This window comes from Salvia hispanica, chromosome 4 (assembly GCF_029641045.1).
Source record: "Salvia hispanica isolate PSC_SH4W2 chromosome 4, Shi_PSC_v1, whole genome shotgun sequence".
NCBI lineage: Eukaryota > Viridiplantae > Streptophyta > Magnoliopsida > Lamiales > Lamiaceae > Salvia > Salvia hispanica.
In genome coordinates, this window is record NC_142695.1 from 46,433,835 (window position 1) to 46,448,227 (window position 14,393).

Here is a 14,393-nt window from a genome sequence, read left to right on the forward strand (position 1 = left end):
TCTTGAATGTTAATATTGTGGTGTTTCTACTATAATTATTTACGTATGCAAACATTTCTAGTTGAATATTGACATAAAAAGTAGGAAAGTTAATCAAAAAAATAAACCGCATAATATATCTTTTTTATCTTTCCATCCAGAGAGAAGAATGAGTCTTTTGTAATTATTAAAAGAATAACTATGCAAAACAAAGTGACAACATCTCTTCGATATCCACACACTATCAAAAGCCTAGGCAAATTCTCAACCGGCGGTGGAGGGAGACTCACAAGCACCACCACTGCCATCCACGAGTACTTGAGTATCGTCGAGTTTTGCCATCAGAGGAGAACTCTCCTTCATTTCGCCGAGATAAGCACCATTTCTCAACTGAGCAGAGGCAAACACCTCGATTGATTTCCGTTGCTGCCCCGCTTGGGGATCCCACTTCATTGAGACAACAATCGCCTCAGCTTGCGTGCAGTATTCGAGTTAATGTCAAAATTTATAACTTACAAAGTTATGTACTCCATTTGTCAACAAGATTTTGAGTTTTTTATCAATCGAAATAAGTAGTCATAGTTTAATGGAGTATTTGCGTACAATTAACTCTAAATAGGACTAAACAGTAGGAGTAGCACTTACCTCATGGTACAAATCAAAATAATCAGGAAAATGGTTTGATTCTGTTGCTAATAGCAGTGTAATGCTGAAGTTACAATGAGAGGGATACACAAAATTAAATTGCATAATGATAGAAAATGTCTAGCAAGCAAGTCAATTAACTGATTCATCTCTTTAGGAAGCATGACCTACAAAGCTGCATCGATTAATACAATATATGCTCTGGTATGTGTCATTAATTACAAATAACCAAAGGCCTAAGCAGAGGAAGAGTTCTCTGCCTGTACAACAATGCTTAAGAGATCAGCACACGGTGGTCTTACTTCCTCTGGCGCTTCGTCTCTGCCTGCAAGAGAATGAAAATAGCTCGGATGAAAGAAGAGAGGGCAAGGTATTATTGAAACTATGGTGACACAAAATATGTATTCAAGGATAGACAAATGCAGTTCGCCTTTTCTTGTAGGCATAAAATACGTATTCCTAGAAGACCTGAGTATTTATTGAATAAAACATATCAAGTTGGTTATCAACACAATGGCTGCCCAGAAGCAATTTCCACGTGTGTAAAAGTTTGTTTTGTACATATAGGCAAACAAGATCAGAGGGGTCAAAACTAAATTGTTTTTGCCCAAGAACAAGCTTGCTTACTTTGCCATTTGTAAGTGAGTTTTCTTGGGCCTTTTTAAATTCTTCATCGGATGCATGCTCGGAGCAGATAAAGTGATCCAATTGCTTTGCCTCTTCCACTGTCAAATCAACACAAGCAGGATGGTACCTACAAAAGGATCACAGTCCATAAGGGAAACATCAAGATGAAACCATTGAACCGATGATAATTTGAGTGCTTTGTCAGGGGAAGGGACATAACAAATAACAAATCACTCCACATTGTACTTAGGATGATAGAATCTCAAAAAAGGGAAAAAACATTTCAGGTGTTCCAAACACAAGTGGCGTGCTGGTATGTCCCTTAATTAGGGAGAGCATCACAATACGACCAGAGAAAAACACGAGAATAATTAATGTGCTTCATATAAAGATAAGAAATAATTCTCACTAAGCAGAAGATTGGTTATTTATAAAGAGGTTTCAGGTTAACGTTGAGGAGATGACCGCAAAAGGAAAAGGGCATTCAAACAAAAGAAATCAGCGTTCACAGGAAACCTCTAAAACAATATACTGCTTTATTAGCTATCAACTAAATTGAATAACATTCTCAGGCACTCCCCCTGCAAATCAATAGTTTCAACTCATGGATTAATGTTTCCACATATTGAAGGGGGATATTGACCTTGATGAAGTTTCAATTTTATGAAAAAACATGAACGCAACAAAGTCAGGGATATAACTCACACACCAGTCTTTGCATTCGTCACACTGTATCATCAGGTCATCAGGATTGTAGGGCATCTCACATTTGCAATACCTTTCAAATATAATCACAGGAAAACCATTTAGTGTCTCCAGAAGACATAGAGTACCAGCATCTACCATTATGAACCAAAACCATACAATAAAATAGGCACAACTCACACTGCAACACGGTCTGGCAGAAAAGCTCCAGTTGAAGGCTTATATTCAAAGCGGCAATAGTAATCCTCAGGGCCAACATTCTCCAACTTAGTATAATTCTTGAAAGAGTGAACAATGCATTTCCCCTCAATTGTGTGAGCACTCTGCATGTCATGGTGATCTGATAAGAACAACTCCTTGGCTCCATGGAACTGTCTTCTTCCTCCAACTGCTTCCTCTGGCCTGTAGTACCACCTCACCCGTACTTTCATATTGTTACGGTTATCAGCCTCAATCTTCTCCACCCGTGCCACATAAGGAGCAGTATTACTTTCTGATGGCCGCATCACTACACAATCTCCAGCTTAATTCCCACACAAACACAATAGAAAAACTAAATTCAGAAGCTAAAATCAGAACAAACATTGGACCAGCTCAAGTACATTTCTACATACTCAAATCAGAATAAACATCCATAGAGAGTGATGACCTAGTGCAGGCCCAATTTTATGACAAACAGAAACTCGCCCAAGATTGAAAAAAGACACTATGCTTACAAAACATAACTCATTTATTCCTTGATACTAGAGTATTCGTGCAACATTTACGCACGTAGTTTCTCAATTAGGAATCTTCACCAAATTAAAGAAAGTCAGTAAAAATATCCAACTCCGAGAGAATTACAGCCTCATCTTCATTGCCATAGTGAAACCAATATTTGTACGCTTTCAATATTTAAATAAAAATAAGAGTAAAAATAAAAGAAAAATGTTGAGTTCATAAACATGCATGCAAAAAGGCGAGTGGACCAAAGGTCTCAAGTTTGAACACACTTAAGCAAAATTCTGCTTATTTATCCAACAAAAATGAAAAAACTTTGTTTTTTTTAAATCGCAGCAGCACTCTCAAAGCAGCACAGTTTCACAATCCATAAAAATCATCGCATTTGACATAAATCTCTCGATATATACCTTTAACGATTTTGTTGGTGCCTCTAATTGTGTAGGAATCTACATCGCTCGTTCCAGGTCTCCTTTTCGCCATGGATGGTCTAGTCACAGAAACTCCTCTTCCTGTTTCTCTCTCCCTCTCTCGAGCAACAGCACTCTTCCTCTCGAAGATTTCAGAAAAAGCGGGAAAATCCCTTCCAATGGAGACGCCGCAAGGGACCGAAGATTATCAAAACAACATTTCAATGGAGGCTGAATCGGAAGAAGCGGGAAATGGAATGACATAAACCCTAGAAGTTTTTGGGGTAAAAATTCGCTGTTAAAACAAACCCTAGGAAGGAGAGCTCTAGTTTGTCCTTATTCAAATGTTATTTATTGGGGAAATTAAATGAGTTTGTTAACTAAATCAAATGTAATTAAGATCACTAATCATGATTAAAGAATGTTTCAAAGAAGTTCTCAATCTGATTCGCGAAGTCATAAATGATACCCAGGCGTCAACTGTAGAATTACAGCTTTATTTGAGGAGAAAGGGGACATGACTTTGGGAGGTTGCATAATTTTGAATCTTTGATGGTCTGTTGACTACATTTAATAAATTTCAATATTTTTAATGAAAACTCGTGTCCGATATCTTTGGTGTTATGTAAACAGTAAATTTTGTTCAAAAAAATTTTATATGCTTGAGCTTATTCATAATATTGTTAATTTACATCAGAGGGTCATGTTCTAATATTTATAGCACTCTAATTCAAAATCAAGATCAAATTTTCATCCTTAAATTTTAAAATGAGTGGATGAGATTAAATCTTACGAATCTCAATAAATAGTAGACAAAATATCAACAAAATGATAATAGCGTCATTATGTTATCATATGATAATTTTCGTGAATGTTTTTTTATATAACATAGTGTATTACAAATATCAATAATACGACATAAGAATATCAACACTAGTACTAGAAAATATCAACACATATTTATTGAGATTTTGACATAGTTTTATTGAGATTTTTTGATGTATTTGTTGATAAAAATTTGGTTATCAACATTTACGAAAACTAAAATAAAAAATATCAAATTTCATCATCCGAACGTCGTTGGAATCCTTATAAAGTTATCTTTAATTTGATATTTTTTGTGAAAAAATAATTTAAATCGAGAGAGTTACGTAAATTTAAAGTTTTAAGATGATTTTAATGAGAGAGAATTGACATTAATACCCTCTAATTTTATTTATTAATTTTATTAATTAAAAATATAATCCATGTGGCATTATTTCAACCACTAGATCTTCTAATCTAATGGCTAAAATTTAGTCTTAGATTGGGATTGCTAATTAGTTAGCAATTGATCACTCCCGATATTTAGGCTTGCAAATAATCACCCCACCAAACTATCTTCAAATGAACCATTTACTATTGTACAAGTAAATGGATGTAGATGTCCGGGGCTAAACGTAGAATAGTATAATAATTTCGCAACAATAATGTTATTAATATGGTAGAAGTAAAACAGAAAAGTGATTACTCATCGAAATATTACGAGGCTATATATATATAGTGTATTTGGTACATGAGTTTGAATCTCACAACTCAATTTTAAATGGATAATCATGTGTTAATTAGTCATAGTCAAGCCAACCTCCTTCAAATAAAATAATCTCACAGTCCAAATCATAGATTTAATTTTAGTATACTATTTTATCTAGGAACCAAACACTATCTTCACGTGATGGTTGTAATTAAAAATACAAATAAGGATGTGGCAAGAGTTGCGAAGTACTAGTACTTGAAACCATCTCTAATAATACTCTAAAAACTTAAAATGAAATAGCCAATTAGCTATACTCAAAACCAATTTTATTTTTCATTTTTTTAATAAAATATACTCTCTTTATTAAGATTACATAAAAATATCACATTTTCAAATTTTGCTGAGTAAAAAAATATACTATTAGAAAATATTATGTCAAGCTTGAGTTTAGTGTAAATAATTGGAGTAAAATCAATATTTAATGTAACATGCACACTAAATTGAGTTTGAGTTTAGAATAAATAGTTGAACATGCTCTTATTAAATTTCGGTTAGCACAGTTGGACATTAATTTTGTCTTGGAAATGGTCTTGTGTTTCGACCTCTTATCCTATAAATTTGATTTCTACTCCATTTTTTTTGCTTTTCAGCTTGTCTTATAATTTTCTAATATGCAATTATTTAAATTTGTTTTGTTTTTTTTTCATTTTCTCAACAGCTAATACCATTTGGTTTCTTTTTCAATTTTTATTATGTAAATATTTAAATTGTAGTTTGATATTCTTATTATAGGTATATTTTGATTCCCCATTTATGTCTAATTTTATGTAACAAAGTAACAGCTAGTAATTTTATGTAAAAGTTTAATTTTAAGATCATAAATTTAATTATGTGTTTGTAGGGATGTGATCATATCATAACCCATATTTATGGTGATAACCTAATAACCCTCATTTTATGGATGAAAAATATCATTTTATGGAACGGAATATCATTTTATGGAATAAAAGTATCATTTTATAAATGCTGAAAAAATATCATTTTATCGTGTATAAATATCATTTTTAGTGAAAATGATACTTTTGACCCATAAAATGATAAGGTTATTAGGTTATCACATAAATATGAGTTATGACACCTTGTGTTGTATATATATATGTTGTGTGTGATATGTGAAATTATCCAATTTTATAATAACTATTTAGAATCTAAAATATCTGCTTTGAATACAAAAAGACCTGCAATCGTAAACATTAAATTTAAAATTAAAAGCTCTAATTAAAACTCCACTTATCCTCAATTTCACTGTATTCAACGCAGCATAGTGAAATTTGGCTAAAATCGTATACCAATTGTAGCCCCTATTACTTCTGTTCTTATAAGTTGCGCCTATAGCTATATTAATTTTAAGCCCAATATTTTACAAATTTAATTTTCAAAGTTTGAAGCTCAACTTTCTATTCATGAAACTGATCCTCTTTCTCGTTGTATTTGATGGTTGTATATGGTTGGGCTTCGATAAATGAGTTAGAATTGAGCTTGGGTTTATGGCTTTATTCTAGGACTTTAATGGCCCTGCCACACATAAACACTATTGTACTAAGTGGAGTGCATGCATGTTATTGGGGCAAATCTATTTACATGTTATATTTACATAAATACAAGCAGTAGTAGTACTATGTAGGAATTAATTAGTTTGTACTTAGTGAACCGACCTTATGACTAAATTAAATTATTTAATACTCCTTGTTAATTTTTTTTTTATTTCCACAGCTTAGAATTAATATAGTTTAAATATATTATATCTTAACATAAATAATTAACTACTCTCTTTGATCCCCGGTGTTATTTAATTTGAATAGAATGAATTAGTGGAAAGTGAAATCGATTACTAAAAATGAAAAAAAAAATGAAATAAGATATTTATTGAAAATTGTTTAAATAAATAAATATATGAGATATTTAATGGAAATTAGAGGGAGTATATCGTTAACTTTATAGTTAGTATGTTGAACTATTCATAACTAATTTTCAGTATTTAATTCGGAATAGATATTTGTTGTCCACATACATGCAAATTGTCAATAACTACCTCAAAGTAATGAATTTGACATTTGGTAAGTATTTTATAGTAGTTTGTTCATAATTGTAAAATAGTAATTTTTTTCACTTTTAATTTCACTAAAAGCATCTCTGGAAATCTAAAACACAACGTTCTCAAATCTCAAACAAATTTGTTTAGAAAGAAAATTAAAGTTGTACTAACATTGGCAATCCTGTAATGCAGTAGATTCTCTTTCTTTGCATAGGCTAAAACCTGGGTACAGCAATATGCCATTTGAGATGACAACATTAAATAAAGCGAAGACAAATAACAATAGGTAGCGCATTATATTGACCTCAACTGCCAAAAACGTCATAAGTAGGTTAGCTACTTGTAACAAGACAGTAACGGATTTAAAGACTATTTTCCTAACTTTTGAAAATATGGAAATTGAGTGACAATTAGTAACGGATTATATATAAGATTAGTAGTAACAAGTTAAATCTGAAGCCACCAACTACAGCACCCTAAGAAGAAAATCATTTTTACTAGACGGTAGGCGTTGTGGTTGACCAATATTCATTACATTTCGTGCAAGGAACTAATGAAATGCCATATTAATTAAACTTAACTTGTATATATTGGACACTCTTTTTCTCATTTGTTTAATTTCAGATACACAGTATAGGAGTAGTGTATTATCAGAGAGAATGGTGAACTTAGTAGCAGTGCAGAAGCCACTGATACATTGGCTGATGAAGATGGCCGGTGTGGTCCCTCACTCGGTCCAAATCGAGGCAGGCACTGTCATGAACATTTGGGTTCCTCGAGAGCAAAAACCCACCAAACCCGTGGTAGTGCTCGTCCATGGCTTTGCCGGTGAGGGCATCGTCACCTGGCAGTTTCAGGTATATACTACATGAACAATTTAGATGACTTCTGTTGCCAAACTGATACATAAATTAATATAACAATATCCTACATCCAGAACTAAAATTCCTATATAATAATCCTATCACCAATTGCTTTTAGTATGAAAATTTATTGATTCAATTTTATTTGAAAAATGGCAGGTGGGATCTCTATCGAAGATGTACTCGGTGTACGTGCCCGACCTCCTCTTCTTCGGCGGCTCCTTCACGGACAGCCCCGACAGATCGCCCACGTTCCAGGCCCAGTGCTTACTCAAGGGGCTGAAGAAGTTGGGTGTGGAGAGGTGCACCGTGGTGGGGTTCAGCTACGGCGGCATGGTGGCCTTCAAGATGGCGGAGCTCCACCCTGAGATGGTTGATGCTATGGTCATCTCAGGCTCCATACTTGCCATGACGGATTCCATAAGCAACGCCACGCTCCACGACCTCGGCTTCTCCTCCTCCTCCCAGCTTCTGCTGCCAACCTCCGTCAAGGGCTGCAAGGCGCTCCTCAAAGTCGCCGCCTACAAGAACCTCTGGTTCCCCGACCGCCTCCATAGAGACTTTCTTGAGGTCAAATTAATTTCAACGCTGAAAATATCTTATTCGGGTCGGATTGGAAAATAACACACATTTATGATATTTTAGACCACCGTTAAAGTTGGTGTCAAATTCGTGGTTTTAGGTGATGTTTAGCAACAGAAAGGAAAGGGGTGAGCTGCTTGAAGGCCTTGTGGTTAGCACTAAAGAAACAAGCATCCCGAGTTTTTCCCAGGTTTGTTTGAATGATAAAATGATCATAAGATTATTAGTGTGTACGAATCTATCCAATTACTCACCCATATAGATATGATCAATAACATAACATCAAGCATCTTCATTTGTTAACAGAGAATACATCTTCTATGGGGAGAGGAAGATCAAATATTTAAGGTGGAACTGGCGCAAAACATGAAAGAGTATGCTCTTTTTGGTTAATCATTCATTTTGGGGTAGAAAGATATGCTAAAGAATTTTTGTTGGTGTAATTGAACAGGCAACTAGGAGATAAGGCAACATTTGAAGGCATAAAGAAAGCAGGTCACTTGGTTCACTTGGAACGACCCTGCGTCTACAATGCTTGTCTCAACAAATTTCTTGCTTCAATGCAATTACATGAACAACCTACCAAATAATTTTTAATGACTTTTGGTCTTAAAATTGTTCTTTTGAACCAACAAGAACTTTAAGTTTTCCACTACTACGACTATGCGTGGACATTTTGGATGACTTTAAATATGTACGATCGATGACCTTTTCTATATTAATTCTTCGTCTTGGGTGCCAAAACAAAATTGTAGGAGTATCATCTTTGGATTGTTTCCCCATGTACAATTGTGATGTTTGATGATTAACGAAACATATCTATTGAATATTTTTGTCATCATTGCAAATTTGCAATGGTTATTTCTTTGATCATAGTTGAAATTTACTAGATTTTGCATATAAAATCTTTGTTGAACTACGTACATTGCTTAACTATTAACAAATTGAGCTTTTAACTAAAAGATTGCTTGGGATAGGCCTTATGTGAAGGAGAAACTGTTGATGAGTCTTCCTCTTTTCATGAAAAATAATGTTAAGTAGTACTAATAACAAATAATTTATTTCTACAATGAATTCATTTTCCAAACATGTACTCGTCTCGTCAAGTGTGATTATCGGAATGGTTGGCGTGTATGATGCAAAGTGGATAAAATTCCATTTTTGTGGACGCCGAAGTGATTGCAGATATCACATTATGGGGATTTCTTTTGAATTGCGGAAGAGTTAGTTGAATGTTGATACAATGTAATGATCGGAAAGTAAATCAAAGTGACGAATTGAGTGATGATTTTGTTAGGTGTTGTGAAGACGAGAATACCATGTTTATTGTATAGTATAGGCATCTTACATTTGGCTATATTATGAAAAACACACGTTTGTTGCTCAAGAAAAAGACACAAATTTAAGTCGAATAAAACAAAACAAATCTAACATATGGGATAATAGCTATGCTTTATTCGTATTTTGCCAGCATCATTTATGCAAGCGAAAAATACAAGAAGGCTAACCATTTGGAATAAATTAGCATAAGATAAGCATATACTCTGCTCCCATTCATGTTTCCTACGCTTTACCTAACTGTTAGAACTTCGAACATAGTGTGTAGTGTAAAAAGCAAACAGCAAAGACCTCAGAAATCATATTCTGGGAGATTACTTACTCGCAAAAGCAAAACTTCCTTCAAAAATCATTGCAAAAATCAGGTTAGCTTTCAAGTCTAGAAGCTAAGGAACATGACAGGAAACCTTAAAGTATAAGAGGAGCTTAAACCCCACAGGCACAGGGTAGGCAACCTTGATGAAGCTCTAAAATAAAATTTCGACTCCATTCTAGAACCACAAACTGAGTATACCAAACCATCACAAAATGGTTAACAAATATGAACCTGCGTCTATCATAGTTTTCAGTCATCTGCTTTGTTAACCACACCGGCAGGCACTTCCTCCTCAGTCTTTTTCTCATTTCCATCAGCAGCCTCTTCGTTGGAGCAGTGATTTTTCACAACTGTTGCGATGTCGGCCTCAGAAGCGCCAGCAAGTTTAAATCGCCCCACAGCAACGTCCAGATTCTTTTCCCATCCAGGTAAGTTGAGTTTACATTCGATTTGAGATCTTTCAAAAAGCATATTGCCCCAAAATAAGTGAATTTGTGATCTCATAACAGCAGCTTGCTCTGCTGCTTCCTCAGGTGAAATGTCCCCTACACTGGCATCACCTTGTGCACCACTACCCTGTTTCTTCTTTCTTTTCAATAGTTCATCCTTCTTGTTTGCACTGGGATCTTTCAACTCATTAGCTCTCTGCTCCTCCATCTTCTCCCACATTGCAGTTGCTGTTTTCATCTTTTCTTCTGCACTATCAAAGAGACCAATGGTCTCGGTTGGATCCCATTTCGACAAATCCTCTTTCTTTGCTAATACAAATGACCAATGAAGTTTAGCCATTTCAAATTGTTGCTGGCCCAGTGCTAACAATCCTTCGTAGAAGTCTGGTTTGATCAGTAGAGCCTCTTCGTACTTCTCTTTGGCTAGTGTATACTTGTCTTTCACCCAATCGTAAGCATTTTGAAGCTGCTCATTCATCGTTTCCTTATCAGCCGATTCATCAATAGGCATTCTTTTCCTTGCTGCACACATATGAACATTTCCCCAGTTGAAGAAAGCCAGAGCAACCACCTCCTGGAACTTGAGAGCAGCCTTGTCGAAAAGGCTTTGAGCCTCATCACTTGTCACTGTTTCCTCAAGAGCTTCGGAGCACAATTCCATCCCAAGCTCATGAAGATCAATATGAGCATCAGGGTCAATCCCAACATGGGTCCGGAACAGCTGTGCAAACTCAAATAGCCAATCATCCATCTCCACTTCCTTACACTCGGGATCCTCTGTTCCTCCAGTCTTATCCTTCTGAGCAACTTTCTCAGTACTGTTAATCACAGAGTCCACAGCTTCTCCAACAGATTCAGCAGCAGAAGATTGCGACACATTCTCATCTCCTTTAGCTGCTACATTCTCCTCCTCATCTTCTGGTAAAGGCGGCTCCTGCTCCAGACTCACTTCAACAATATGCAACTTCAACATGGCAGGGGCGTCTCCCTTTTCAGTATCAGGATCTTTTGGAATCAAATTGTCAACTGTTGACTCTGCCAGTCTAAGCTCAGCTGAACATGTTACAGTCACCAAGTCCCCATCACTGTCCTTGTACTTGATCAGCACAGCTTTTGACATTGGAAAACGCTTACCAACAATTTCCCTCAAAACTTTTAGACTGCAATTAACAGGCATTTGTGAAAGCCTTATGTCATGGTCATAAACAAGCTTCAGCGGCCGATACTGTATCACAGGCTCTGCAGATTGCTGATTAACTGAAGTGAAGATTGACCTAGAAGGTAACTGTTCCTTAAGGTTATTATCCTTGCCAGCATTCGGGTTGGATCTTGAAGAGCCATTTGAAGGCTTCAAGACAACCTTAGGCAAATGGTTCTTGCTCTCAGTTCCATTCTCAATCGGAGGCACAGGATACAACTTCTCCGACTTATTAGATGGCACATTTGCTGAAGGCACTGGTTTCTTTGGTACAGGTCTAGCTGGCAAACACGGTCCAAGACCAGTAATTGGCGCCCCACGGATTGCAGAGGCACCTAGTGCTGCTGGAGATGGCCTGCTCTGAAGGTCCTGCTGAGCCTCCTGTCGAGGGCCAAGCACCATCCTCAACCGTCCAGCAATCTCCACTGCATCCACGTTATTAGGATCAGAAACCAACAACGACTGCACATCTCTCATAGCCGCTTCATACTTCCCTATTGCCTCAAATGCACGCGCCCTCCTAAGAAGGGCTCGCACGAAATTGGGCTGCACCTGAAGCGCCAGATTGCACTCGGATACAACAGTCTCGTAATCAATCGGCTTCATTTGCATCAAACAGGCAGCCCTATTGCTGTGGAATACAGCTCGATCTGGATGGGTTTTGGGGGTGAGCTTAAGGGCATTTTCATACTGCAGAAGAGCACCTACAAAATCTTTAGCCTGAAACCTACGGTTCCCTTCTTCCTTGAGCTCATGAGCTCTCTTCAAGAGAACCGAAGAATCGAACTTAACACCACCATTAACAACAGGCGGCGAGTGATTTTCATCACCGCTAACTTTGTTTTGTGCGGCGGCGGCCTTCTTCTTCCTACCCCCAGACTTCCCCATAAAGTTCTTAAAAGATTCAAACTTTACTACGAAATGAAAATAAAAGAGGTAGAGTAGATTGCCGATGCCTCTCCAGCTATTGCACACTGATAGATAGATACCACAGAACAAAATTGAACAGAAAAATCTGGAAATTAAACTTACAGGAAGCCAACCGGCATTGTATTGAAGAGGTTGATTGACAATACGTATTCCGAGATGATGAATTGAAGGGAGAGGGGTTGGAATGAAGGTCACAGTGAAAGAAGGGGGTTCTGGAAAGTTCGAGGTAGAAATTCTGAAACCCTAGACAAAAATGTTGAATATCCTTGTGGACCCCACTTCTGTTGTGGGATAACCTCAACCGCAGGATCCACTTTCTACCGTTGATTTCATGGTCGAATGGGCTGCATTTCGTCATTAGGTCTGGGCCTAACGAGTTAAGTTAAGATTATCACTCATGCGAATATGTTACTAATTTTACAATGCACTGCGTTATTCGTCCAATAAAAATAGACATTTTTTTAAAAGAATACAAGTTTTAATGGATAATGATTATAGTAATAGAGAAAAGAAGAAAATATGATAAAAGTAGTATAAATGGATATTGAGAGCTCGTATTATTAGTGGATAATTTCTATTTTTAAGAAATATACCAAAATAGTAAAAATGGTTTATTATATGGAACAAAATGAGTAGTTAATATATTTTTGAGACTTTAATATTTAAATGTTCTTCAGTAAATATATTTGAGAATTAAACTTTGATATTATATACATGCATGTGATAAAAAGATTATGAATATTGATTACATTTATTTCTACGCCCCTGACCCCTCCTAAGAATATGTATATGCCTAGAGAGCAGCGTGGATATCGGCTATCGATTCAAATTATTACAATATCTCTTGTTATTGTTGAAAATATATGTATCACGTGGGATTTCGGAGCAATACTTCTTACGTATAGGGCATGTAACTGTAAGGGTGTCCACAATGATGGCCCTCTTGGGTATGTCCAAGCCACTATTTCTTGGGCATGCCCAACAAACTTGGCCACCACAATGGTGGCCCTCCGAGCCACCAATTAAAATTATTTTCTTAATTTTTTTTTATATATTTTAATTTAGCTAGAATAAAAATTATTTGCATATAATTATTAAAATACAAAGAAATAATTAAACTAAACAACATTATAACAAAATTTTCGTTGTATTATAATAAAAGGGAAAATTACACAATGAAAATTTTCGATACAACGCGAACAACAAAGAGAACCCCTATCACGCTGCGCCCCCTCCTCTACGGTTCCAGACCTCTTCCACCAAATCAGCCTGCAGTGTTGAATGTGATATTTCACTCCGCATATTGGTGAAGCGCTGAATCAAGTATTCATTACTGCGTGGTACACCCATCTGCAGAGGAGGGGTTGCAATACCGTGACTTGTGCTAGCACCATCTTCCGGTGCCCAACGCTCTGCAGTAAAGCCTTCATCTTCTATTATCATATTGTGCAATATGATACACGCAGTCATGATGTCCGCGACATCATTTTCGTGCCATTGTCGAACCGGACACCGTAAAATGGCCCATCGCGATTGGAGGACTCTGAAAGCCCGCTCAACATCCTTCCTAGCACCCTCTTGTTTTTTTGCAAAATAGGTCTGCTTCAGCCCAACAGGTTGTCGGATCGTCTTGACAAACACGGGCCAGTGAGGGTTCATTCCATCGGCCAAATAGTATGCTCTGTTGTACTGCGTGCCATTGGCACGAAGCTGATTTGCGGACCCTCACCCCGGGACTCATCATTGAAGAGATGCGATGATTGTAGAACGTTGATGTTGATCCAGCGACACCAAAATACGCATGCCAGATTCGCAAGCGGTAGTCAGCAACGGCTTCAAGAATCATCGTGGGATGTCGCCCTTTGAAACCAGAAGTGAACTGCCCCTTCCAAGCCACCGGGCAGTTCCTCCACTCCCAGTGCATGCAATCGATGTTGCCCATCATGCCCGGAAAATGATGCACTGTCTCGTGCATATTTATCAGTCTCTGGCATTCCTCGGCCGTCGATTTCCGTAGCTA

General features: G+C 36.7%; 4 protein-coding genes across 6 annotated transcripts; 1 reads left to right on the plus strand and 3 right to left on the minus strand.

Moving 5' to 3' along the window:
• Positions 1 to 643: 643 nt before the first annotated feature.
• Positions 644 to 3,540, minus strand: LOC125192914 (chromatin remodeling protein EBS-like). Of its 2 annotated transcripts, none has more exons than XM_048090591.2 (5): positions 3,087 to 3,540; positions 2,137 to 2,464; positions 1,961 to 2,029; positions 1,252 to 1,378; positions 644 to 949 (listed from the first exon to the last, which is right to left on the minus strand). In XM_048090591.2, exons 1-5 carry the CDS (start codon positions 3,157 to 3,159, stop codon positions 923 to 925), a joined length of 624 nt encoding a protein of 207 aa, XP_047946548.1. In that variant the 5' UTR covers positions 3,160 to 3,540; the 3' UTR covers positions 644 to 922. The 2 variants fall into 2 exon arrangements, with proteins under 2 accessions (XP_047946548.1, XP_047946547.1); XM_048090590.2 differs by having other exon boundaries at positions 2,137 to 2,479; positions 3,087 to 3,535.
• Positions 3,541 to 7,273: 3,733 nt separating this feature from the next.
• Positions 7,274 to 9,015, plus strand: LOC125196928 (uncharacterized). Of its 2 annotated transcripts, none has more exons than XM_089056172.1 (5): positions 7,274 to 7,554; positions 7,720 to 8,130; positions 8,243 to 8,332; positions 8,449 to 8,490; positions 8,594 to 9,015. In XM_089056172.1, the coding sequence occupies exons 1-5, from the start codon at positions 7,357 to 7,359 to the stop codon at positions 8,606 to 8,608; spliced, it is 756 nt and encodes a 251-aa protein (XP_088912298.1). In that variant the 5' UTR covers positions 7,274 to 7,356; the 3' UTR covers positions 8,609 to 9,015. The 2 variants fall into 2 exon arrangements, with proteins under 2 accessions (XP_088912298.1, XP_047951550.1); XM_048095593.2 differs by having other exon boundaries at positions 7,292 to 7,554; positions 8,449 to 8,516.
• Positions 9,016 to 9,798: 783 nt separating this feature from the next.
• On the minus strand, positions 9,799 to 12,595 carry LOC125194190 (protein CLMP1). The gene has a single exon (XM_048092267.2). The coding sequence runs from the start codon at positions 12,329 to 12,331 to the stop codon at positions 10,046 to 10,048; it is 2,286 nt and encodes a 761-aa protein (XP_047948224.1). The 5' UTR covers positions 12,332 to 12,595; the 3' UTR covers positions 9,799 to 10,045.
• Positions 12,596 to 13,591: 996 nt separating this feature from the next.
• LOC125195233 (uncharacterized) lies at positions 13,592 to 14,032 on the minus strand. Its single transcript, XM_048093414.2, has one exon. The coding sequence runs from the start codon at positions 14,030 to 14,032 to the stop codon at positions 13,592 to 13,594; it is 441 nt and encodes a 146-aa protein (XP_047949371.2).
• Between the last annotated feature and the right edge of the window lie 361 nt (positions 14,033 to 14,393).